The 23,536-nt window shown below is 45.4% G+C and overlaps 1 protein-coding gene across 4 annotated transcripts in view; it reads left to right on the top strand.

Annotated features, from left to right (window-relative positions):
• LOC138758442 (proto-oncogene vav-like) overlaps positions 1-23,536 on the top strand; it is a 111,246-nt gene that overhangs the window by 5,232 nt on the left and 82,478 nt on the right. The window contains exons 2-3 of one of the 4 annotated variants that reach the window (XM_069927355.1): positions 1,349-1,568; positions 20,796-20,912. In XM_069927355.1, coding sequence (XP_069783456.1) covers positions 1,365-1,568; positions 20,796-20,912 — 321 coding nt within the window. In that variant the 5' untranslated portion in view covers positions 1,349-1,364. Of the gene's footprint in view, positions 1-1,220; positions 1,569-20,795; positions 20,913-23,536 lie in introns of those variants that run through there. The other 3 variants (XM_069927359.1, XM_069927356.1, XM_069927354.1) reach the window with 3 other exon arrangements.

The raw sequence follows: 23,536 nt of genomic DNA, 5'->3' as shown, positions 1-23,536 counted from the left end.
TCCACGACCCTCTAGCTAAAGAAATTTTTCCTTATCTCTGATTTAAATTCTAAGTCTGTGCCCTCTTGTCCTGGATTCATCCACCATCTTATTCACATCGATTCTGTCTAATCCTTTCAACATTCAAAATGTTTTATGAGATCCCCTCTCATTCTTCTATACTCCAATGAATAGAGTCCAAAAGTTAGGGCAACGCCTTTACGGCGCCAGTGATCGGAACCAGGTTTCGAATCGCGCGCTGTCTGTAAGGAGTTTGTACGTTCTCCCCGTGAGCCTCGTGGGTTTCCTCCAAGAGCTCTGGTTTCCTCCTATCGTTCAAAAACGTATGGAGGTTTGTAGGTTAATCAGTGTATTTGGGTGCTGCAGGCCATGCTGTGTCTCGGAAAGGGAAAAAAAACTGTGCAAACGCCACACAGACAGTGGCAGACATCAGGATCGAACCTGGGCTATTTGAGCTGAGAGGCTGCAGCTTCAGTGCCTCTAACTGGTCACAGGTCGTTACTGGATGCCACAAGAGGCTCATAGGTTGAGGAGGGGGGCTGAATAGAATACCCCCTCCCTTATCCTGATCCAAAATGTCCCGGCCAACATTTAACCTAGATTTTGTCCCTTTAGCCTTGCAGCTTGTGGGATCTTGCTGTGCACATGCCTGGCAGCTGGGTCCTCTCACTGACCAGAAGGACCTTCAATGGGCTTCACTTTGAGAGGAGCTAGTACCAGGTTCTATAGGGGAAACAAGCAGATTTAAAAAAGGCACCGCGACTATACACAGGTGATGGCGTCGCACCAGATGGGGGGGGGGGGGTAGGGGGGGGTTGTGGGTGGCGGCAGGCCGGGACGTGGGGTGGCCATGGCGTCAGACTCGGGGGTGGCGGCACTGTCGGACCAGGAGGACGGCGGAGGCGTCGGACCTGTGGGGGGGGGAGGGTGGCGGGTGGAACGCACCATTTTTGAAAAATGCAATCTTTCATTTAATTGGTGTTGCTTAAAGCTTCGGGAATGGGGCAAGGAGGGAGGGAGCGAAGGAGGAAACAGGTGAGCAAGGAATAGCTTGAAAGAGCCTGGGTGCCAACTGCTCACTGGATGCTGTATGAATCAGCCCCATTGTTTGCAAAGCCCTCTGGAAGTTGATGTTCAATAGTGATGTACAGACTACAAGTCCCAAAGTGCTTTGCAGCCATATAAGTGAGGCTTTATTCAAGTTTCAGAAGAGGAAGGAACTGGTGATTTGGTAATCGGCTGCTCTCGCTGGAGGAAGGAGCAGAAGTGCAATGAGCAGGTGACTGGGGTCCTCTGGCTTTGGTTGAGCAGATTTCTCTCCAACTCCTGTCGTTTTAAACTCCCCCAGCTCCTGGCAGTGGGAGATGGAGCACTGGAGACAATGTGCCAACTGGTTGATCGACTGCAAGGTGCTTCCTCCAAACCACCGGGTGACATGGGAGAGTGCTCAAGTCTGCGACCTCGTCTGGGCGCTGAGGGACGGGGTCCTCCTCTGTCAGCTCCTCAACAACCTTCAGCCGCACTCCATCAACCTCAAGGAAATCAACCTCCGGCCGCAGATGTCTCAGGTGGGTTCCAGCCTCTCCCCCCACCCCCCTCCTCCTCCACCCCCACCCCGAGGTTTTCTCTCCTCAGGCTCACCGGCCCAGAGTTGGGGATATTCCCCTCAGAGCGTAGCATGTTGACAACCTAACCCCAGCTAATGCTTCAGAGAGTTAAACCAATTGAGTAGATCGGATTGGCCTTACAGTAGACAAAGTTAGAGAATTTCATGTTTGTTACATTCTAAATGTAGTACTACGTGACAATAATCGAACCTTTAAAACATAAACGTCTGCAGACACAGTAGCTGAAGTAAAAACACAATCCTGGAGAAACTCAGCAGATCTAACCCTTTATAGAGCGGAGATAAAGATACATCACCAATGTTTCGGGCTTGAGCCTTTATCAGTATATATCTTCATCAGTGTACCTTGAGGCAGGGCTTAAGGCCGAAATGTTGATGATGCATCTTTGCTACTGTTTGACCTGCTGAGATTTTCCAGTATTGTGTGTGTTTTTTTTAGGTCTATACGATGCTACCTTTAATGGATCTCTATCTTTCTTTGGTATAACTGTTATCAATGCTCTTGAAAATGACTCAGGAAACAAACCTGTATCTGTAGCCTGTTTAAGTACATCCAGGTACACCAGGAACAACAAATCATGAAATTTTTTATAAAACTCTATCGTAAACCCATCCTCCCCAGGTGATTTTCCACTCAGCATAGATTATAAATGCCTCTTTAAGTTCAAAATCCGTAAATGGATTATCCAATAATTTTATATCATTCTTGTCCAATGAGGGCAAATTTAGTTTTGACAAAAACAAGTCAATCTGTTTGGTATCTGCAGTCCCTTCAAATCCCGATTTAAAAAAGCACAAAATTCCTCATTAATCTCCTGTGGTTTATAGGTAATATCTGAATTTCCTCGTATTGCATTAATTGTTCGAGAGACTGGTTCAGTCTTCAACTGCCAAGCCAGTACCTTATGTGCCCTTTCCCCTAAGTCATAATAACAGCTGCTTTGATCTCAGAATCAATCTCTCATAGTTATAAGTTTGCTTTGTATAAGTTTCAAATTAGATAATTGTATCTTATTCTCTTCCGTTGGATTTTTCTGAACGTTTTTCTAACTCCTAAAGCTCTGCCTTATATTGCTTCTTCAATTCCAGCAGTGTGTTTCAACTTCAACTTCAAGAAAGAAAAAGAGAGCATCAGCCCCTTAAACCCGTTTTCTTGATCGATTGTATCAAAGTTGATCTTTGTGCTTTCTCTCATTGAATTCCAAACCCCACCCACCCTGCCACCTAAATGCAAAGGTGCAGAAATGCTAGGGGAACTCATAGCATCCTCAAGTGATAAAGGTCTCTATATCTTAGGAGATAGTGGCCTTCTCCACATTGGGAAGCCTGGTGCAGACTGGGAGATCTCTTCATTGAGCACCTCGGCTCTGTCCCCCACAATAGCATGGATCTCCCAGTGGCCCCCCCCCATTTCAATTCCCCGTCCCATTCCCTTGCTGACATGGTCTCGTGCACTGCCAGACCCAGATCAGCCGCAAATTGGAGAAACAGCACGTCATCTTCCATCTGGGCTCTCTCCAACCGGATGGGATTAACATCCACTTCTCCTGTTTTTGTTAAGAAATTGATTTGGGCTCTATGAAAGGAGACGGGGGGGAGGGGAAAGGCAACAGGGGGAAGAAGATAGAGCCCAAATCAATTTCTTACCTCGCCTCTTATCATATCTAATTGACACCTTTTGTTGGCCTGGCCACCCCCCACCCCCCCACCCACTTCCCACTTGCCGGCCAACCTTGTCTTCTGATCCGTGCTTATTCCTTGAAGAAGGGCTCAGGCCTGAAACGTCAGTCATATATCGTTACCTCCTATAGACGGTGCGAGGCCGGCTGAGATCCTCCAGCATTTCTGTGTGTTTTTACTTGATGTAAAGATAACCCTTGTAACTTATTGAGGGAGAGAGATCCGTCCCTCTGCTAACTGTCTTCTGTATGAAGCAGTGTCTGCTGGTATCATGTTACAAATGCTTGACTCCAGTGTTAATATCAAGCTCTCACACTCTGAATTCTCTCATGAGGTGAAATGGTTTTACCAATCTTATTCTCTCTTACAATCCCATTTGCTTTTTACCAATCCATTTCGCTCTTGCAATACCCTGAAATGCCTCACTTGGGCCATTCATTCTATATTGGAGACAATGCGAATCCAGTCTCTCGCCTTCTCCAAGTTACTCCCTTGGGACAGCCCAATCACTAATATTCTTATTGGCTAGGGTTGGAACATTTGTGTTGGATTCTACTGGAAGTCCACATCAGCAATAATTACTTCTCCCAAAAGTCTAATGCCCATCTGTTTGCCTGCTACTCAGCGCTACTTGGGCTGGTTGATAGTGACCCCTTTCAACCATCATACAGCCCAGATCTGGACTGTAGGAGGAAACAGGAGCTCCCAAGGGAAATTTTATGGTCAAAGGGAAAACATATACGCTCCACGCAGAAGAACCTGAGGTTGGAATTGAACCGGGGGGGTCATAGGAACTGTGACACACCAGCACTGCACCTCTGTGCTGCCCAATCAACTCCACGACGGGGCAGCAAGGTTGGCGAAGCGGTTAGCGCAACACAATTATGGTGTCAGTGACCGGGATCAGCATACGAATCCCGCCCTGTCAGTAAGGAGCTTGTATGTTCTCCCTGTGTCTGCGTGGGCTTTCCCCAGGGGCTCGGGTTTCCTCCCACCGTTCAGAACGTATCGGGGGGGGGGGAGATGGTGTATGTTAATTGGATGGCATGTACTCATGGGCTGAAATGGTCTGTTACTGTGCTGTATGTTTAAATTTAAAATTTAAAAAATTTAAACCACAGCACCCAGTGTAAACCCACTGGGAGAATGAACAAACCTTTTGCGGTCAGTGCCAGCTTCAAACCCGGGACGGTGACACTCTACTAGTGTTGCACTAACCGTAACATCCAACACATTTAACAACTTAATTTAAATGAAGTTGGCCAGGGGGATCGAAACCTTATTATTCATTCAAAAGGCCTACTTGCTGTGTTAAGGTTTTAATTTGTGAATTTCCCCCTCCTCCATCCTGTAACTGTTGGTTTGCTTTAAGGGGAAGGGAGGGTTGTTGATGGAGGGCTAGTTGGGATGGGGACACGAGGAGAGAATAATGGCGCAGGAAGGGTAAGTTGAATGGAGCAGAACCTTTTCCCTCTGAGGTAGTGAAGGTGAATCCCCAATCTTGAAGGGAGGCGAAAGAATTTTTTAGCTAGGGAAAGGAGAAGTTGTGAAGTTGTTGCTGGATGACTCCAACAAATACTCAAAAAAAGAGATAAGGAGACACAGAAAGGGACAGATTTATAAGGAACTGCAGATGCCGGGAGAGATACAGGCAAATGATGTCTCTCATTAAAAAAAAGAGCAATGTATTGTGTCTGTCCAGGCTTGTGTATCATGTTGAAACAGGTCTGCATATCACGTAGAACATCACTTGAAACAGGTCTGTGTATCACATAGAACAGGGTTGTGTGTCACTTGAAACAGGTCCGCGTATCACTTGGAACTGGGGCTGTGTATCAAGTTGAAACTGGACCCTCTATTGGATTGGTCAAGGTGTTGCATTAGAACACCGGATAAAACAGTATTAATGTAGCATTAGAGAGATAGTCAATAACTTTACGATACAGATCAATAAATATGTGTGTAATTGTTGCATGGGGCGATACGTCTCGTGGCTCCTGTAAAAGAAAGGACAATGTACTTAAACCCAAGGGTTGACTTTGCAGTTAGCACAATGTCAGCGACGTGGGTTCAAATGCAACACTGTCTGTAAGGAGCTGGTATGTGCTCCCCATATATGCGTTGGTTTCCTCTGGGTGCTCCGGTTTCCTCCAACCCTTCAATACGTACCGGCCATTGTAGGCTAATTGGGTGCAATTGGGCTTGTGGGCTGAAAGGGCCCATTCCCGCGCTCCAGGTCTATGTTTGTACCATGGCACTGCTGAGAGCTTGGCCTGCCACCAAGAGTCAAAAGGAGAGGAAAATATAAGAGCAGGGGAAATCTACATCAGAGTGTTGAGAACAGGAGTTGTGCCATTGTGTCACAGCTGGACGAGATGTCGGGAGGTGCAGTTCCGGCCACCCAGCTACAGGAAGGGTGTCATTAAGGGTGCCGAAAATATTGACAAGGATGTCACCAGAATTGGAGGGCTTGAGTTATATGGAGAGATGGGATAAGCTGGCATTTTTCACCCTGGAGCGAAGGTTTGTAAAATCATAAGGTGTTTCAGAAAGGTCACAATCCTTTCCCCAGGAGGAGGGAATCTAAAACTGGAGGTTTACAGTGAGAGGGGAAAGATATAAAAGGCATGAGATTTAAAGGCAACATTTTCACACAGGTAGTTGAAGGGCATGGACAGAGTGGAGAGAGAGAGAGAGAGGTTGTTTCTCATGGTGACAAAGGGGCTGCTCTACCCCATCAACCACAATCAGACAGGAAATCATGATTAATAGGCTTTAATCACAAAGTGTCAGCTTGCATGTTGCTGGCCCGGTTCCAAGGCAGATACTGAGGGAGGTGTTTGGGTGTAATAGCCTTTTTGGGGATTATCTTGGAGGGAGGAGTCACAGATTCAGGGGACAGGCCAGCCTGACCAGCACATATGTACTTCTATGTACATCGTGGGAGCACATACAGGGCACAACTTCAGGATTGAAGGGTGTCCACTTAAAACAGAGAAGCAGACATCTCTTTAGCCAGAGGGTTAGTGAATCTGTGGAGTTTGTTGCCACATGCAGTTGCTGAGGTCAAAATATTGGGGGCATTTAAGGCAGAGATTGATAGGTTCATGATTAGCCAGTATCAAAAGTTATGGGAAGAAGGCCGGGTAGTGGGGCTGAGTGGGAGAACGGATCAACTCATGATTGAATGGCAGGGTAGACTTGATGGGCTGAATGGCCTATTTCTGCTCCTGTCGTATAGAACTGTAGATGTCGGATCAGCACAGGTGGTCGGATTGGGCACGTTGGGCTGAGGAATTTGATTCAGCTTCCGTACTGTGCAATTTGACCAAAGCAAGCAATTTGGTGATCAGAGTGTTGAAAGTTGTGCAGGGATGGAAAAGAGTTCAGTGTGAGAGGTGATGGCCAGTCATAACTTTAGCACAGTGGGAAACCACAACATCGGAGGAGACCCATTTCTGTTTCAAGGTCAGTCACAACAAAGCTTACACAGCCCATCTGGTCCGCAGAAATGGCTGTGAACACTGAGGCTGTGGGACAGGGAGAGTCATCCCTGTGTGTCTTCCAGTGTTCCAATGCGGCGTATCTTTTCTGGCAGTGTACACCAACAGTATCCTTGGAATGTAATTCCCTCCACCCGCATATATATATATATATATTTTATTTAGCCATACAACGTAGTAACAGGCCATTTCAGCCCATGAGTCTGTGCTGCCCCATTAACCTACACCCCCAGTACAATTTTGAATGGTGGGAGGCAACTGGAGCCCCCGGAGAAAACCTACACAGATACAGGGAGAATGTACAGACTCCTTACAGACAGCCCGGGATTCGAACCCCGGTCTGGTCCCAATCGCTGGCGCTGTAAAGGCGCCAGCCGCGCCGCCCCTTCTGTCGGTGGGGGATAGAATGCAGAGTGGGGACATCCTTTCTGATCACCGTCATGGATTTGCAATGCTGTGCCATTGGAACAACTCGTTCCCCATGGATGTGCAAATGTGTATCCCGACTGCTTCACCGCTGCGTCCAGTGCTGGGTTGCGGGTCTGAGATCTGCTCAAAAATCTTGGCTGAAAGTCGGGCAGGCGCTGTGTGCAGTGAATTGATGGTGTGTTATACTGATGGCTGGCTCCACCCCCATCTACCTTTAATGGCTTGCTCCGCCCCCATTAAGCCTGGTGTCCCACCTGAACCCTGAAGACCTACCCTCAGTTATAGGCTAGTAAAAGCATATGTTCTCCCTCCAGCTGTGAGAGCTTTTATTCACGCTACACTGCCATTGTATGTTTGTACCTCCTACAAGACCTGCTGAGTCCTTCCAGCAATTTTGTGTTTTTATGTCCAGCCCAGGAAAGATTATGCTCGACCCTTTGGAATGTGAAATGATGAACAAAGGATCTTATCGGGTAGATTTGCATGGGCAAGCACAGTGCAGTTTCCTGGTTTCTAAGCCAACATCAGCTTTGTGTTAAAACATTCCAGGAATTGCAGAACCCTTTTGTTCAACAGTAGTTTTCCTTCTAATGAACTCTTCTAAGGTTCTGGAAACCATTCCAAAAATGTAAGTCTAGGAAGTTTGATTCACAGAAACAGGAAAGATCCAAAAGAATGAGGTAGATTGCCAACTCATTAAACACACATATTGGATTATAAGAGTTGTGGTCTACAGATTTTCACCTTTCCCCCGTCGCAACTACAGATAAAGCCTTTGCCCGTTGAAAGTCATCAGTTTGTCGCCTGACGGTGGAGCAAGGTGGTGCAGGAGGTAACCTCACTACACCGTACAGGCTGGCCTGCTCTGACCCTCCCTGTAAAATACCCAATAAAGGCTGATAGGCCTAGTCTTATCCCACCATACCAGCCTTGGATCCGGCCAGCAGCACGTAAAGATGTGCCTGACATTTCAAGCTATTAAAGCCTTTAATCGCTTGCTTGGAGTCTGCTTGTGGGTATTGATCACACCACACCCCTGCAGGTAATTATGGGGCAGACATCATTCTACTGAGGACTTTGTTTGGGTTCCAATTCTATTTCTTTCTTTTTAAATCTTTTTATTAATTTTCCACAAAAAACAGAATAATGTACAGAGAAGGTGAAAGAGTAATAAACATCGTCCTTGAATATAACAATCGTCCTTTTAAATTAATTCAACATTTCCATATATTGAGAGTTACATTGAGTAAGGCAATAAAATCAAAAAATTGAACTCCGAAAAAAAGATAACCCCCTCCTCACCACATATAAAAAAAAGAAAAAACTGGTCGATCCCTTCTGAGAGTCATTTCAAAGTACGTAGAAAAGGGATTCTTCCTGAGTAAACATTTGGGGGATAAAAGACACAAACTGGAAGTGTTTATTAGTTTGAGTTGTACGAAAATATTGAAGAAATGGTCGCCAAGTTCCACTCGAAGTTAAAGGTTGTATCAAATGTCCGACATCTAATTTGTTTTCCAAATCTAAGCATGATACAATGGAGGAAAGCCATCGAAGAAAGCAGATTACAATCTTTCCATTTGAGTAATCTAGGTTTCCTTGCCATCAATGTTTGGGGTGAAGCCTGATCCCAAAGCTACGACCCTCAAAATAGTTGTGAGTACGTTTGGCTGTGAATCTAGCCAAAGTTTCAAAAAACACCTTGCTGAAAATGATCTAACTTTGCACAGGACCAAAAGAGACGAGTCAAAGGGGCCTCCTCGGATTTACACAAAATAGAACTCCTATTAAGAAAAAATACGGGGCCAATCTGTCACTACGCACTACCTTGAACTGAATTCTGATTCTCATGCTGTATTGTTGAAGGGGATCGATTCTGTAGATGAACAACCAGAGCATTGTGGGGAGATCTTTGACCACATATATTTTTGGCTGGTGGCTCTATTTCCTCTGGGGCTACTGAAACAAGTTAGATACTGAAGCACTTGGAGATATGGGTGCCATAAAACAGCATTGTCAGGCTGGAAGATCTAGAACCATGGGGCATGTTCTCAGGAATAAGGAATGGTCATTTAAGGTTCAAGATTCCATTACATACACATTTGGTTTGTTTGCCCTGTAATGGAACACAGAGAATCCATTAGTTCAGGGCCATAATAATGAAGAGAAGGAGAAGCAAAAGAGAGTCCCTTCAGCAATGTTCCCTCTAATTTGTAAGTAGTCAATGTGCGCAGACATCTTATGTTGTTTCCTGTGACAAAAGTCTGTGCGTCCTGAATGCTTGTGCAAATGTAAACTTAAGATCATTTTGGCACAGCCTCTCTCCAGCAACTCTCCCATCAGCGATGATACAAACAGATAGCTCCAGTTTCCGGATCGTGCATAAATATTTCTCCCAGCTGAAGGTTCATGGCCTCGTTAGCTTTCAGTGCAGCAGCTTCCACTCTTTTGTGAAGCCTTTCAACTTTAACAAACCTACAGTTCTTTTGCGCTGAACGCCCTTCCCTTCTTTTGAGTTCGACAGTTTTTTTCCAACAAAAACTCGGGAAGCTATCTGCAGAATTTGAAACTGACCTGCGTGAACTTTGTGATACGGACAGTGTCCACCAAACACGTCTCCAGCCCGGGCTGCCGAGGGACAGAAAAGGTGAGGTGATGCAAAATAGTGATGTGTATTTGAGAAACCAACTAACTAGTTAGCAGAAAGAGGTTATGGTCAATAAGTGTAATTATTAATTGCTCCATTATTTTTGGGAACTAACCTTTTGTGCACACATTAATTTCCTTTGGGTGCTGGTTGCAAAACGAGTGTGTGTGTGCATGTGCACAGCTTAGTGGGAACAGCGCCCTTCAGAGACATGAATAAAATTACATTAAAGAAAAACTCTGCAGACACCGTGATTGAAGTAAAAACACAGCGCTGGAGAAACTCAGCAGGTCAAACAGTGTCCTTTACAGAGCAAATATAAAGATGCGTAAACAATGCTTTGAGCTTGAGCCCTCCATCAAAGTAGGAACAAAATACAGGCAGATGCCAGAACAGTCTCACACCTGGCTGCGGACTGCTGGAGACTGGCTGAACGGGTACCAGGTGTTGGAACCGGGATGAGAGAGGGCGCTGAAGGGCTGCTAACCGTGTTAGAGGTTCGGATCTGGAGCTCAAGTCGCCGATGGTTTGGATTGGAATCTGGGGTCTGCAGAGGCCGCCAGAGGGTTTGTGGCAAATCCACGGGCACTCAGTGTCTCTGACTGTTAGGGGGGTTTTGGGAAATTTCTGCTGTGGCAAATCTGTCAGACAAATTTGTGGAATATGACACAATGCAATAAATTGAATCTTGAGTGTCACCTCTTCTGATGCACTCCCATAATCTCTGTCGCAGCACGGCCTCCTGTTCACTTCAGCGGTGAGCCCAATCTCCGAATCTCGCTCTTCGACCCCTGGATCTGAGCCCCCACCAATATGATCAGAGAGTCCTGCTCGCCATCATCAGCACCCTCGCGGTTATGGTTGAACCTGGTTCTCTGGATCTGTAAGACAGTGACTGTACTGGCTGCAACAATGCTCCAGCCATAGGGTTTGATACTGCTCTTGGGGCATACATACCCTGTGGGATTTAAAGGGGCCGGTAAGACTCGGAGAGCTCTTCGGGGCAAATCAGCAAGTTGCATTCACCAACATCTGCGTCTTAATAGGGCAGGGGTTCAGATAACTTTAACAAGGAGCCACTTTAGAATGGGGAAGGGGAGGAATAGCAGAACAGTACACTCTCCGGCTGATTGCAGAAGTTGTGTGAAAATGAAACAGTCAGAGGAGAGCACAGACAAAAACACCACATTTTATGCAAGAATTAAGGAACTGCTGCACGTTCTAAAAGCATCTGTATGCCTTGCAAATGTGAGAGGCTTTCACTTGAACCTGCTAATTTGAACATGTCATTTGAACCTGTAAATCTGAAACTGTAATTCAATTTGACCACAAATTGAACCCCACAGATAGATGTAGGCTCATTGGGGCATTCAAGATGACTTAGTTCAAGTTTCAGCTTACGTTTATTGTCATGGGTCCTGAATAACAGTGGGAAGGTTCATTTTGCATGTAATCCAGCAAGGCCACTTTACATGCTGCACACCACCCCACCCCCACGCTAACCGTGCCACTCGCCAAACATGGTGGATGCAAGTTCTCCATGAAGTCTGTCTCTTGGAAAATCATCCACAGTTGCAGGATGCTTTTTCCCATCACAATGGTGACACGATTTGGAGTAGCGGTTAAAGCAGCGCCTTTACAGCGCCAGCAATCGTGACCGGACCTGGTTCAAACCCCGCGCTGTCTGCAAGGAGTTTGTACATTCTCCCCGTGTCTGCGTGGGTTTGCCCCGGGTCTCTGGTTTTCTCCCACTGTTTGAGACGTACCAGGGGTTTAGGTGATTGGAGTGTAAATTGGGCAGCTACAGTGCTGTATGTCTAAATTTTAAAAATGATCTGGACCCTGAACCCACTTTGTGCCAGGGTCCGGTTGACCGTTTGATGAGGACGAAGATTTGCTCATGGAAATCTGCAGGTCTCACCTTTCCATAGGTCCTGATCTCAGCATTCCTTCCTGACCTCGTTCTCCAAAACACCTGGGAATAAAGTGGCAAAGAGCCTGACGTCCCTGTGAGTGTGTGGCTACACAGACGACACTCCTCCTCTTTGCACTCACTCTACCCCCAGCGTACCCCGCCCCCTCCTCTCTCCACGGGAACCCGCATTTAAATTATTAATAATCAGCATTTGGAGAGCTCATAGTAGGTATCTTCCGTGAGAGTCACTAATCCTGTGCTGAGAATAAAATGGAATTAATGTAGGAGCAGGAGTAAATGGCTGTTTGATGGTCAGCATATGGACAGGGAGCTGAATGGCCACTTTTTCAGCATTTGCCAATGACTCTATGACTTCTGAGCCGGAGGCAAAAGTGATTGGGGACCGGGGCTCATATCTGGTGCGGAGTTTGTATGCTCTCCCCGTATCTGCATGGGTTTCCCCCCTGGGGGCCTCCGTCTTCCTCCCACCATTCAAAAACGTACCGGGAAAGGAGGGTTGTTGTAGGTCAATTGGGTGTAATTAGGGGGCATGGGCTTGTGAGCCGAAAGGGCCTGTTACCGTGCTGCAGGTCTCAAAGCTAAAATCTGTTTAATAAGATGAATGATCTTAGTCCCAACAGTGCACCAGGTTTCGGTTTGAAGTGTTAGGCAGCCATGATCATCAGCGGCCTTACAGACCCTGGGGGCCACAGCCCATTTGAATAAAAGCCTTCCGATCAGCCAGTCTTTCTTGGCTATGGCCCTCCCTCCTCCCCCCCACCTCCCGAGGACTGCTCAGAGTTTATGGGCCCCCTTCCCTGTGAACCAGCCAAGTTTTGCTTCTCTCCTACCGACGACGTTAAAAAAAACATTTTTGTGACGTGAAGTGAAGTGACCCGCAGGCCCCTCCCCCCCCCCCCCCCCACCACTGCTGAGAATGGCTGTGTTAAATAATCCGGCTCTTTACCCTTTTTGTAAATAGTGCAATTTTAATATAAGCCTGCTAGCCACAAAAACGGAACACTTCAAATGCACTTCCTTTATTTCAGGCATTGTCAATAGGTTCAGCATTTGTCAGAAAATTCTAGATGCTTCCAGTTCCCTCTGAAATCAAGTCCCCGCTGCAGCCCTAATATGTTAATAGCTTTCAGACTCTGAACACATCCTGTTCCTGCAGAGTGCATGGTTAAATATATTCTGCAGTCACACATATGCTCGAGAATAGAACGTAACATAGAACACCACAGCGCAGTACGGTCCATTCAGCCCTCGATGTCGTGCGAACTAAATATTCCTGCCAAAAAAACCGAAACCTTCCCTACTTCTTAACCCTCTATTTTTCTTTCATCCACATGACCTAAATGCCCCTGATGTTTCCGCCTCCACCATCATCCCTGGCAAGACATTCCCTCGACTCTCCGTGTAAGATGCCTACCCCTAATGAATACTCCTGATCTCGGCAGCTAAGCAGGTTCAGGCCTGGTTGGTTCTTGGAGGGGAGACCGCCTGGGAACACCAGGTACTGTGGGTTTTTGTGAGGGGCGCTGAACAAAGTGGCGACTCTCTGTCTGCCTTGCGATAGACAAAAGTTAACGAATTTCATGCATGTTACATTCTAAATGTAGTATCACGAGATGATAATGGAACCTTTACCTTTAAATGTTCCTCTTTCACTTTGTCTCTGGTGTTTGCTGCTCCCACCCTGGGGAAAAATGTTTCTGCCTGTCTATCTATCTATGCCTCTCAGAATCTTGTAGTCCTCTATTAAGCCACCTCTCCAAAGAGGGAAGTCCCAGCACTTCTAATCTTGATTCATAAGACTTATTTTCCAATCCAGGCAACATCCTGGTCAATGTCCTCCGCACTCTCTCCACAGCTTTCTATAATGAGGTGAGCAGAATTAGACACAGCACAGTAACAGACCCTTCTGGCCCATGAGCCCGTCCCGCCCAAATACGCAAACGTGATTACAGGTGCTCTTCAACTTACGATGGGGTTTCATTCCAGAAAACCTGCTCCTACCACTTTTTATAATGAATACCTTTATTCCGCAGCAGTTGTTGCGCTGGGGGCTCTGGACTTGCACAGCTCGTGCCTATGTTGTGCTTTCACCAGAGCGTCTTGCGTCGTAAACCTGACGGCCCTTGTGGATAAGACCACGCCAGGTAGGGCAGTTTTGTGCCAGAGTTTCACAGGGAAGGGGGCCCATAAACTTTGAGCAGAGTCCTGGGGGTGGGGGGAGGGGGGAGGGGGAGGAGGGTGGTGCCATAGGCAAAATAGTTTGAGAATGGCTGCCTGACACAACTGCATATTGGATTGGAACAAGATACAATAAAACCTCTGTTATCTGGAATTCCAACAAACCGGCAGCCCCAAGCAACTGGCAAATAAAAAAAAGTGGAAAGTTAATAGATTAAAAATACGGATGTTTAAAATTGGTGTGCCTCGCCGCGAGTTTGCAAATCATGCAGGAAAATCCACTTATCTGGCTTCTACCAATCCCCATGGGTGCTGGAAGGTACCAGGGGTTTTTACTGTGTAAGACTTCTCCATCATTGTGGGTGTCTGTTGAATATATTTTGTTGTGTGCAGTTGCATGGATCAACAATCAAAGCAAATCAGATTACTGGAAGATTGAAGACTTGTTTCCTTGAATTACTGGGCTCTGACTTTTCCGCTGTGTGGCCAGGCACAGGACATCACCTTGCCACATGAGCGCAGTCCCTGACAAGGAAATTAGGTAACAGGAACAGCAGAAACAGAAGCAGTTTAAACAGGAACATCTGCTGACGCAATACACAAAAGTGCTGGAAAAACTCGGCAGGAATACCTTTACGAAAGGTCTCATGCAAGGGCATTTTAAAGTCAACCCAACAATGATTCCCTCTCGACCCTTCCATTGTCTGACTGACAAGACATTAGAGCCGCTTTCAGGTGGCCAGAATACCCCGACTGTAAAGTCACCTATTCTACCCCAATGTGGTTGTCGGGTGGCCACCTGAAAGCGGAGAACCCGGCCAGGAGCAGCACTTACCTAACCCTCCTCCTGTAGGTATATTCTCCCGGCTCGGAGAACCCACCCCCCCCTCCCTGTTGCACCTGAAAGCAGTGGTGGGACGACGGCCACAGTCCACAGGATCCGGCATTCGCTGGGACGCGGCTCTCCTTCAGCCGGCGCGTCCAGGTGACAGAGAGGCGTCTTCTCCGCAGCCACCTGAACATCCCAGCTGCACTCCCCCCGGCCGCTTCTGCCGGTGCATTATCTGTGTCCGAGCACCTGAAAGCGGCTTAAGACTCAGTAAGTGCTGATTATAGACAAAATACAATAGACAATAGACAATAGGAGCTGGAGAAGGCCCTTCGGCCCGTTGAGCCAGCACCACCATTTTACAGATCATGGCTGATCACTACTATCAGTACCCCTTTCCAGCCTTATCCCCATAACCCTTAACTCCTTTGCCCACTAGAGTCTTATCTAACTCTCTTTTGAACGATACTAAGATAGGTGGAATAGAGGATAATGAAGAACGTTTTCAAGGATTGCAGAGGGATTTGGGCTGCTTAGAAAAGTGGGCTGAAAAATGGCAGATGGAATTTAATGCTGATAAGAGTGAGGTGCTTCATTTTGGTAAGAAGAATCAGAATAGGACATACGTGGTAAATGGGAGAGCATTGAGGAATACAGAAGAGCAGAAAGATTTAGGAGTGACGGTACATCATTCCCTGAAGGTAGAAACTCACGTGAATAGGGTGGTGAAGAAGGCTTTTAGTATGCTGGCCTTTATCAATCATTGCATGGAATATAGGAGTTGGGAAGTGATGTTGAGATTGTATAAGGCGTTGGTGCGGCCTAATTTGGAGTTCTGTGTGCAGTTCTGGTCGCCTAATTATAGGAAGGATATAAACAGAGTGGAGAGAGTGCAGAGAAGATTTACCAGAATGTTACTTGGCTTTAAGCATCTAGAGTACAGGGAGAGATTGGACAGATTAGGTCTTTATTCTTTGGAGCGTAGAAGGTTGAGAGGGGATTTGATAGAGGTATTTAAGATTATGAAAGGGATAGACAGAGTGGATGTGGATAGACTATTTCCGTTAAGAGTAGGAGAGATTGAAACAAGAGGACATGAGTTAAGAGTTAAGGGGCAGAGGTTTAGAGGTAACATGAGGGGGAACTACTTTACTCAGAGAGTGGTAGCGGTGTGGAATGAGCTTCTGGGAGAAATAGTGGCGGCAGAGTCAATTTTATTATTTAAGAAAAAGCTGGACAGCTATATGGATGAGAAGAAGGTGGAGGGTTATGGTCATTGTGCAGGTAGGTGGGACTAGAGAGGAGTGTTTGGTTCGGTGCGGACTAGAAGGGCCTAATGGCCTGTTTCCGTGCTGTAATTGTTATGTTATGTTATGTTAACATAATCAGCGAATCTGCCTCTACCACCCTCTGTGGCAGAGCATTCCACAGATTCACACTTCTCTGGGTAAAAAAATGTTTTCTCATCTCCGTCCTAAGGGGCCTACCCTGTATTCTTAAACTATGCCCTCTAGTCCTTGTCTCCCCCATCATTGGGAACAAGTAATCCGACTTCACCTTGTCTATCCCCCTGATAATTTTGTATACCTCAATCATGTCCCCCCTCATCCTTCTAAACTCCATTGGATATAAGTCCAGTTTTTCTAGCCTTTCAGCATATGTCAACCCCGCCATCCCTGGAACTAACCTTGTAAATCTGCGCTGCACACCCTCTATAGCTAGTACGTCCTTCCTCAAAATTGGAGACCAAAACTGGACGCAATACTCCAGGTGGGGTCTCACCAGGGCCCTGTACAACTGAAGAAGGGCGTCTTTGTTCCTATACTCCAATCCCCTCTTTATGAAAGCCAACATGCCATTTGCCTTCTTCACAGCTTTCTGAACCTGCAATTTAGCCTTCAGTGACCGGTGAACAAGTACACCCAGATCCATTTGCACCTCCCCACTCCCTAGCTTGTCTCCATTTAAATAATACTCAGCTTTCCTATTATTGCCCCCAAAATGGATAACCTCACATTGAACGTCATCTTCCATTCAGCAGCCCACTCTCCCAACCTGTCCAAGTCCCTCTGCATTTTCCTGACATCCTCCTCACACCCCACACCGCCACCCAGTTTAGTGTCATCTGCAAATTTGCTCATGTTATTAATAATCCCCTCATCCAAATCATTTACATAAATTACAAACAACTGAGGACCCAATACCGATCCCTGCGGCACTCCACTCGTCACATCCTGCCATCCTGAAAAAGACCCGCTTACTCCAACCCTTTGTTTCCTATTTCTTAACCAATTTCCTATCCATGTCAGCACCTTACCTCCAATACCATGTTCCCTGATGTTGCCCACTAGTCTCCCGTTTGGTACCTTATCAAAGGCTTTCTGGAAGTCCAAATACACCACATCCACTGGCTCTCCCAAGTCCACCATCTTTGTCACATCCTCGAAAAATTCCAGAAGGTTAGTCAAGCATGACTTACCCTTAAGGAATCCATGCTGACTAGCCCTTATACTATTATTTCTGCCTAAGTGTTCTGCTATTACTCCTTTTATGATAGATTCCAATATCTTCCCCACCACTGACGTCAGGCTGACCGGTCTATAATTTCCCGTTTTCTCCCTCCCTCCCTTCTTAAAAATCGGCACCACATCAGCCACTCTCCAATCCTCAGGGACCTCCCCCGAATCTATGGAACTTTGGAAAATGTCGACCAGTGCCTCCACAATTTCCATAGCAACTTCTTTAAGCACCCTGGGATGCAGCCCATCAGGCCCTGGGGATTTATCAGCCCTCAGTCCCAACAATTTACTCACAACCTCCTGCTTCTGGATCTGGATATCCATTAGATCCCTTACTTCCCCAGGAAAGTTCCCCAAGTCTCTTGATACCGCATGACCACTACCCCCTAACTGACCATAACCTATATCCTCCTTGGTGAAGACAGTTGCAAAGTATTTGTTAAATTCCTCAGCCATCTCCTTGTTTCTGGTAATAATTCCACCCTTTTCCATTCTTAATGGACCAATTTTAGACCGAACCAATTTCTTCCTCTTAAAAAAGCTTTTGCTATCCTCCATTATATTATTTGCTAATTTCCTCTCGTACTTCATTTTCCCTTCACTTATGACTTTCTTAGTTACCCTCTGATGCTCTTTGAAGGTTTCCCAATCCTCTAACTTCCCACTCCGCTTTGCTATCTTATACTTACTCCCTTTGGATTTGATATTGCACTTGATTTCATTAGTTAGCCATGGCTGCCATTTGCATCTCCTAGAGCCTTTCCTCCATTTTGGAATAAATTTGTCCTGAATCCTGTGAAAAATGTCCAAAAATACCTGCCATTTTTCCCAAGTTGTCCTCCCAGCTAGTGTATCTTTTTATGAAATAATAGATTAAAAATTCTGTTTTCTTCCAGGACAGACTCACAACTCTATAAATATTACCTGTTTTTAAAATTTTATTTATTTAACACTAAATAGCCATAAGAAATATAAGCAAATTATTTACTTATAACTAGGGCGATAGGAAAAAAAATGCAAATTTTCAACACTTTTTTATTCATTGAGTTTGGTCCAGGTGCCAGTTTCTAATTTTGTTGCATTCCCAAGTTTAAAATATATAAATCTCTTCAATACTATAAAATAGTAATATTCTATTATTAATATTCTAGTTGTAGATGTATATATATGTTTTTTTTCCATTTACTGTGGGGCCTCCTTTTTGTTGGGCCCTAGTTCAGCTGCACTACAGTAAATCCGGCACTGGAAAAAAAACTGTGCTGACCTCTTTCCTAAGCACGTGCTTCTTTTGCCTAATGGTTAATCCAGGCCTGGGCTCAGGCCAGAAATGTCAGTCACCCTTTACGTCCTATAGATGACGTGCTGAGTTTCTCCAGCATGTAAACAGAAGCAGGGCACGACCGCACAAAATTGGTGTTTCGTTCAGCGAGATCATTGCTGTACTGATCTTGCTTTGTGTTAACTTTGAGTTCATAAATCAATGCACCTCACCTAGAATATGCTTGATGCTATGATATTTGTCCGAGATCAAGATTCAAAACCTCCAGGAGATGAAAGCCCACTCTGTGCAGATGTGCCTCTATTTACGATGGGGTTAAGTTCCAACAAAGAATGGTGTCGTTAAAAAGAATACAGCACTTGGTTTTAGTGACAATGCTGTCGATTGATAACAAGCGTTAAGTTGTTCGGGTACTCACTATTAACATACACAGTTAACTGGGCCTGCAGAACGCTTTCAACATGATATCGGTTGTTTACACTTGCGGTTATTTGCACTCGTTCGCGTGGTCACTACTGCATGCATGGTTGAGTGGATGCTGTGGCTCACTGCCAATGCCCAGCATCGCGAGAGTGTATTGTGCCGCATATCGCAAGCACGGGGACAGACCGAAATTCAAAATTCATCTCACTATCATACCATCGTAACTTTGAAAGTCGCATCATTGTATGTAGAGGAGCGTCTGTATCCGTCTTGTGTTCTTTCGACTGTGGACCCTGGGTGTTGGGAAAATGAGTGGTAAATGCACTTGGGAGTAATTGGATCAGTAAGAATGGATTTAACAGGAGAAAAGTTTAGCAAGAGGCAAGTAGTTCATGTTCAAGTTTATATCATCTGATTGTACAACCCAACGAAACAGCGTCTCTTCAGACCATGATGCACAAGATGCACACGACATAATGATCACATAAATAATCAATTACACTAAAACCCTTGGTATCTGGAACTCAAGCGACTGACAGCCTCAAGCAACAGGCAAAAAAAACTAAATTTTAAAAATTAAAATAAATAAGAATAAAATAACAGGTAAAAAATAAGTAAGTTTAAAAATGTTAAAGTAAATGTTCTCTGAAGTAACATACAAACCTTTGGTGAAGGTGGGAGTAAATATTCAGCCAGCGGAGGGCCCTGGTTGTGCTTTGCTTGTATCTGTTGTGTGAAAGTGCGGCGGTGTCACCCAGGATGAAGAGCAAGTTGATGGCGCTCGCCGTTGGGATGAGTCTCTTAAAGTGTCTCCTTATCCTTGCTTATTAGGTCACCCCAGTCAGATGCTTTAGGCTGCAGGAGGTGAATCCACAGTTGCTCAGTGTCTCTGAAAGGACCCTCTTTTACTTCTCTTTCCCTGGTCAATGCAGGTGACACCTCTTTATGGCAGGCAAAAGTTAATGAATTTTTGGCATTATTACATCTTGTGTTATAGGACACAATAGAGAAATTTGCTCTTGGAATCTTGTTCTTGATAATACATATATTCAATGAGGCGGTCTCTGCTGCTTCATTGGGCATAGAATTGCGCAGATTCACTGCTCTGCTCTTGCTGCTACCATCAGGAAAATACAGGTGCCAGAAGACTCACACCGCTGGGTTCACATACAGCTGCCTAATAGCCTGAAAACACCTGAGATTGTCTGATCTCAGAAGCCAAGCAGGCTCGGGACTGGTCAGTGCTCGGAGGCGAGATCGCCTAGGAACACCAGGTGCTGTCGGTTTCTGTGAGGGGCGCTGAACAAAGTGGCGACTCTCTGGCTGCCGAATCTCATGTATGTTACATTCTAAATGCAGAATTAGGTGACAATATCGGATTCCTCAACAACAAAGCTCAATTCTTTTGCACTTCATTGATTTTTTCTCTCTCTGTATTGCACTGTCAGTTTGTTTACATTTCTTTATTTATTTACATGTGTTTGTTGAGTATAGTTTTGTTTTGCTCTACCAACAAATGGTAATTCTGCCCCACCCGCAGGAGAAAGAATCTCAGGGTTGTATGTGATGTCATTTATGTACACTGACAATAAATCTGAAATCTCTCTGGGAGAAGCAGTTCCGCCTCATCTCTGTCTTAAATCTGCAATTAGGGAGAATTTGTTCCATTCAAGCATGTAATCTTCCAGATTTATCTTTCTGATTTACTCATTTTGCTTCTGTCTGTGATTCTTCTTGCTTTACAGTTCCTCTGCCTCAAGAACATTCGGACCTTTTTAAACGCTTGCTGTGAAAAGTTCAACATGAAGAAGAACGAACTGTTCGAAGCTTTTGATCTCTTTGATGTCCAAGACTTTGCTAAGGTAAGCTTTCTACATTCCAGACTAAAATCTGGAGTCGAGCAGTTCGTTTGGCCTATTGCGGGCATCGAGTTTATTTTCAAACTTATCGGCCTAGTTCAGTTTTTGCTTGGAAGAGGAGGTGGTGCCTGTGGTGGTACACCACCGGCCTACTGCAGGGGGCAACCTCTGTACCTGCAGGAGTGTAAGGGGACCGGACAACACCTGGCCAGCTGTCAATCACCCTCCGGAGGCCTCCCGAGGCCTCACACTGAGTTGCTGCAGCCACAGCCAGCCTGGCTCTGTGGAAGACTTTGTGGATTAAAGCCTGTTGTACAGTCTTTACCTTGTGTGTGTCTGATTCTGTCTAACAGCGCACCACAGTGCCTAGATTATTAATTGAAATGAGTAGAGTGTTTGAATTATAGGAAAGGTTTTAAGTGGGACATTGTAATTTTGGTTGTTTGGAATGGTCATTTGATGTGTCCTTGGAGTCACAGAGCATAGCACTGTTTAAACAGGCCCTTCAACCCGATTTGTCCAGATGGTTTAGTTGCCGACCTGATCTCGAATGATTTTTCTGTATTTGTTAATATCTCTGTAAACCTTTCCTATCCTGGAATCTATTGAGATATCTTTCATGTGTTGTAGATGTATCTGGCCCTTCCAGTTCCTTTGACAGTGAATGACCTCCTGGGTATTGCAGTGAGGACCTTATTTATCATCTTGGTGTTTTAGAAACCAGGCAATTATAAAACAGAATCAGAATCAGATTTATTGTCATGAACATGTGTCATGAAATTTGTTTTGCGGCAGCGGTATTGTTCATTTTACAAATTACAATTAGCGCAACACCTTTACAGCACCAGTGATCGGGTCGGGACCTGGGTTCGAACCCCGCACTGTCTGTGAGGAGTTTGTACGTTCTCCCTGTGCCTGCATGGGTTTTCTCCCAGGGCTCCGGTTTCCTGCCACCATTCAAAAAATGTACCAGGGGTGGCAGGTTAGTGGGATGTAAATTGGGTGGCACGGACTTGTGGACCGAAATGGTCGTGCTGTATCTCTAAAAAGACAGTCCATTCAGAAATCCAATAGTGGAGGGGAAGATGCTGGTTTTGTAACGTTTGATGTCGTTTTCAAGCTCCTGACGGTAACAACTGAGAAAAGGATAGTGAAGGTTCTTGATGCTAGAGGCTGCTTTCCTGAGATCTCCTTAATGGAGTGAAGACTGATGCCCTTGATGGGGCTGGCTGAGTTTGAAACTCGCTGTAGCCTTTACCTGTCCTGTACATTGGCATCTCCATACCAGACAGTGATGCGGCCAGCCCGAATGCTCTCCACGTAGAAAAAGGCAAGAGAGTTTGGTGACATACCAAATCTCCTCAAACTCCGAACAAAGCATAGTGAGCAGTTACTTGCAAGGACAGTTAGCATTCAGTTCCAATTACAAGTGACTTACCCATGGTGGGGTTCTAGTAGCTCGAGAACAGGATTCAACCCTTGGGAATTTCCGCTACATTTGTTGGGTGAGATTAACCACAAATCCTACTCTGATCTACTTTGCACACCATGCTGCAAGAGGTCGCCAAATACAAGGCACGGAGGACAGATGACGGGGGGGATGTCAGACTGAAAATGCAACATGGAAGGTGTTCGATTATCTGAATTGAATGAAGTTATTCTTGTCAGAATCAGAATTTATTATCATGAACATGTCACGAAATACATTCGTTCAAATATTGCTATAAAATATATTTCAAAAATAAATAAACAGTGGAAGAAAATAAGAAAAAGTGAGGTTGTGTTTGTGCTTCATTCTAATTGGAGGTAAGATGAGGGATTGAGATCTTTACCTGACGGAATCTCAGCATGGCTGATGTTACGAATGGGGTCAATTCAGACTGTGTTCACTTTCGGTCGAGAAAACTGAGAGGGCCATCTCACAGAACCTATAAAATCCACCCAAAACCTGTTAGGCCAGACGCAGTTGTTGAATCCAGAATCAGGAACAACAAACTCAGATAATGCCGTTGATAACGAAATCAGGAGGAACGCCGTCACCCCAAGACCACAGGAAATAGCAGGAGCCACCATTTGCTATATTCAAGAAGGAGGTAGATTTTTTTAATGCAGGAGGTGGATATTATTGTGGTCAATATTAGACATGCTGAATGGTGGAACAGAATTGAAGGGCCAAATGGCCTACACCTGCTCTTATGTTTGGAGATGTGGTAGACCTCTCAAAAGAAGGATTTTAATAATGTGTGCTATGATTGTAGCCGGTGGCTGCATCAGCTAAGAGTTACTCTTGTGACCTCCAAGGGGGAAGAAAGCATGATGGTTAAGGTACTGGAACAGAATTGTGAGTGCCTGGACTGCATTGCTAGGGGTAGCAGCAGAGGCTGGTACCATCAGGCCATTTGAAAGACTCTTAGGCAGGTATGTGGATGCAATTAAAATAGAGGGTTATGGCTGTGAGGTGGGGAAGGTTTAACTTTGTGGAGTAGGTTTACATAGCACGTCGTGGGGCGAAGAGCCTGTTCCGTTCTGTAAAGTTTTATGTTCTATCTCACCAGTGCATGCAGGAACCATTCTGGTTGCCTTAATACCAAACATAAATCATGTGCTTGCTTTTGTTAATAACCATC

This window comes from Narcine bancroftii, chromosome 3 (assembly GCF_036971445.1).
Source record: "Narcine bancroftii isolate sNarBan1 chromosome 3, sNarBan1.hap1, whole genome shotgun sequence".
Lineage (NCBI taxonomy): Eukaryota > Metazoa > Chordata > Chondrichthyes > Torpediniformes > Narcinidae > Narcine > Narcine bancroftii.
Note: the sequence above shows the minus strand (reverse complement) of the source record. Positions and strands in the feature narration are given on the sequence as shown.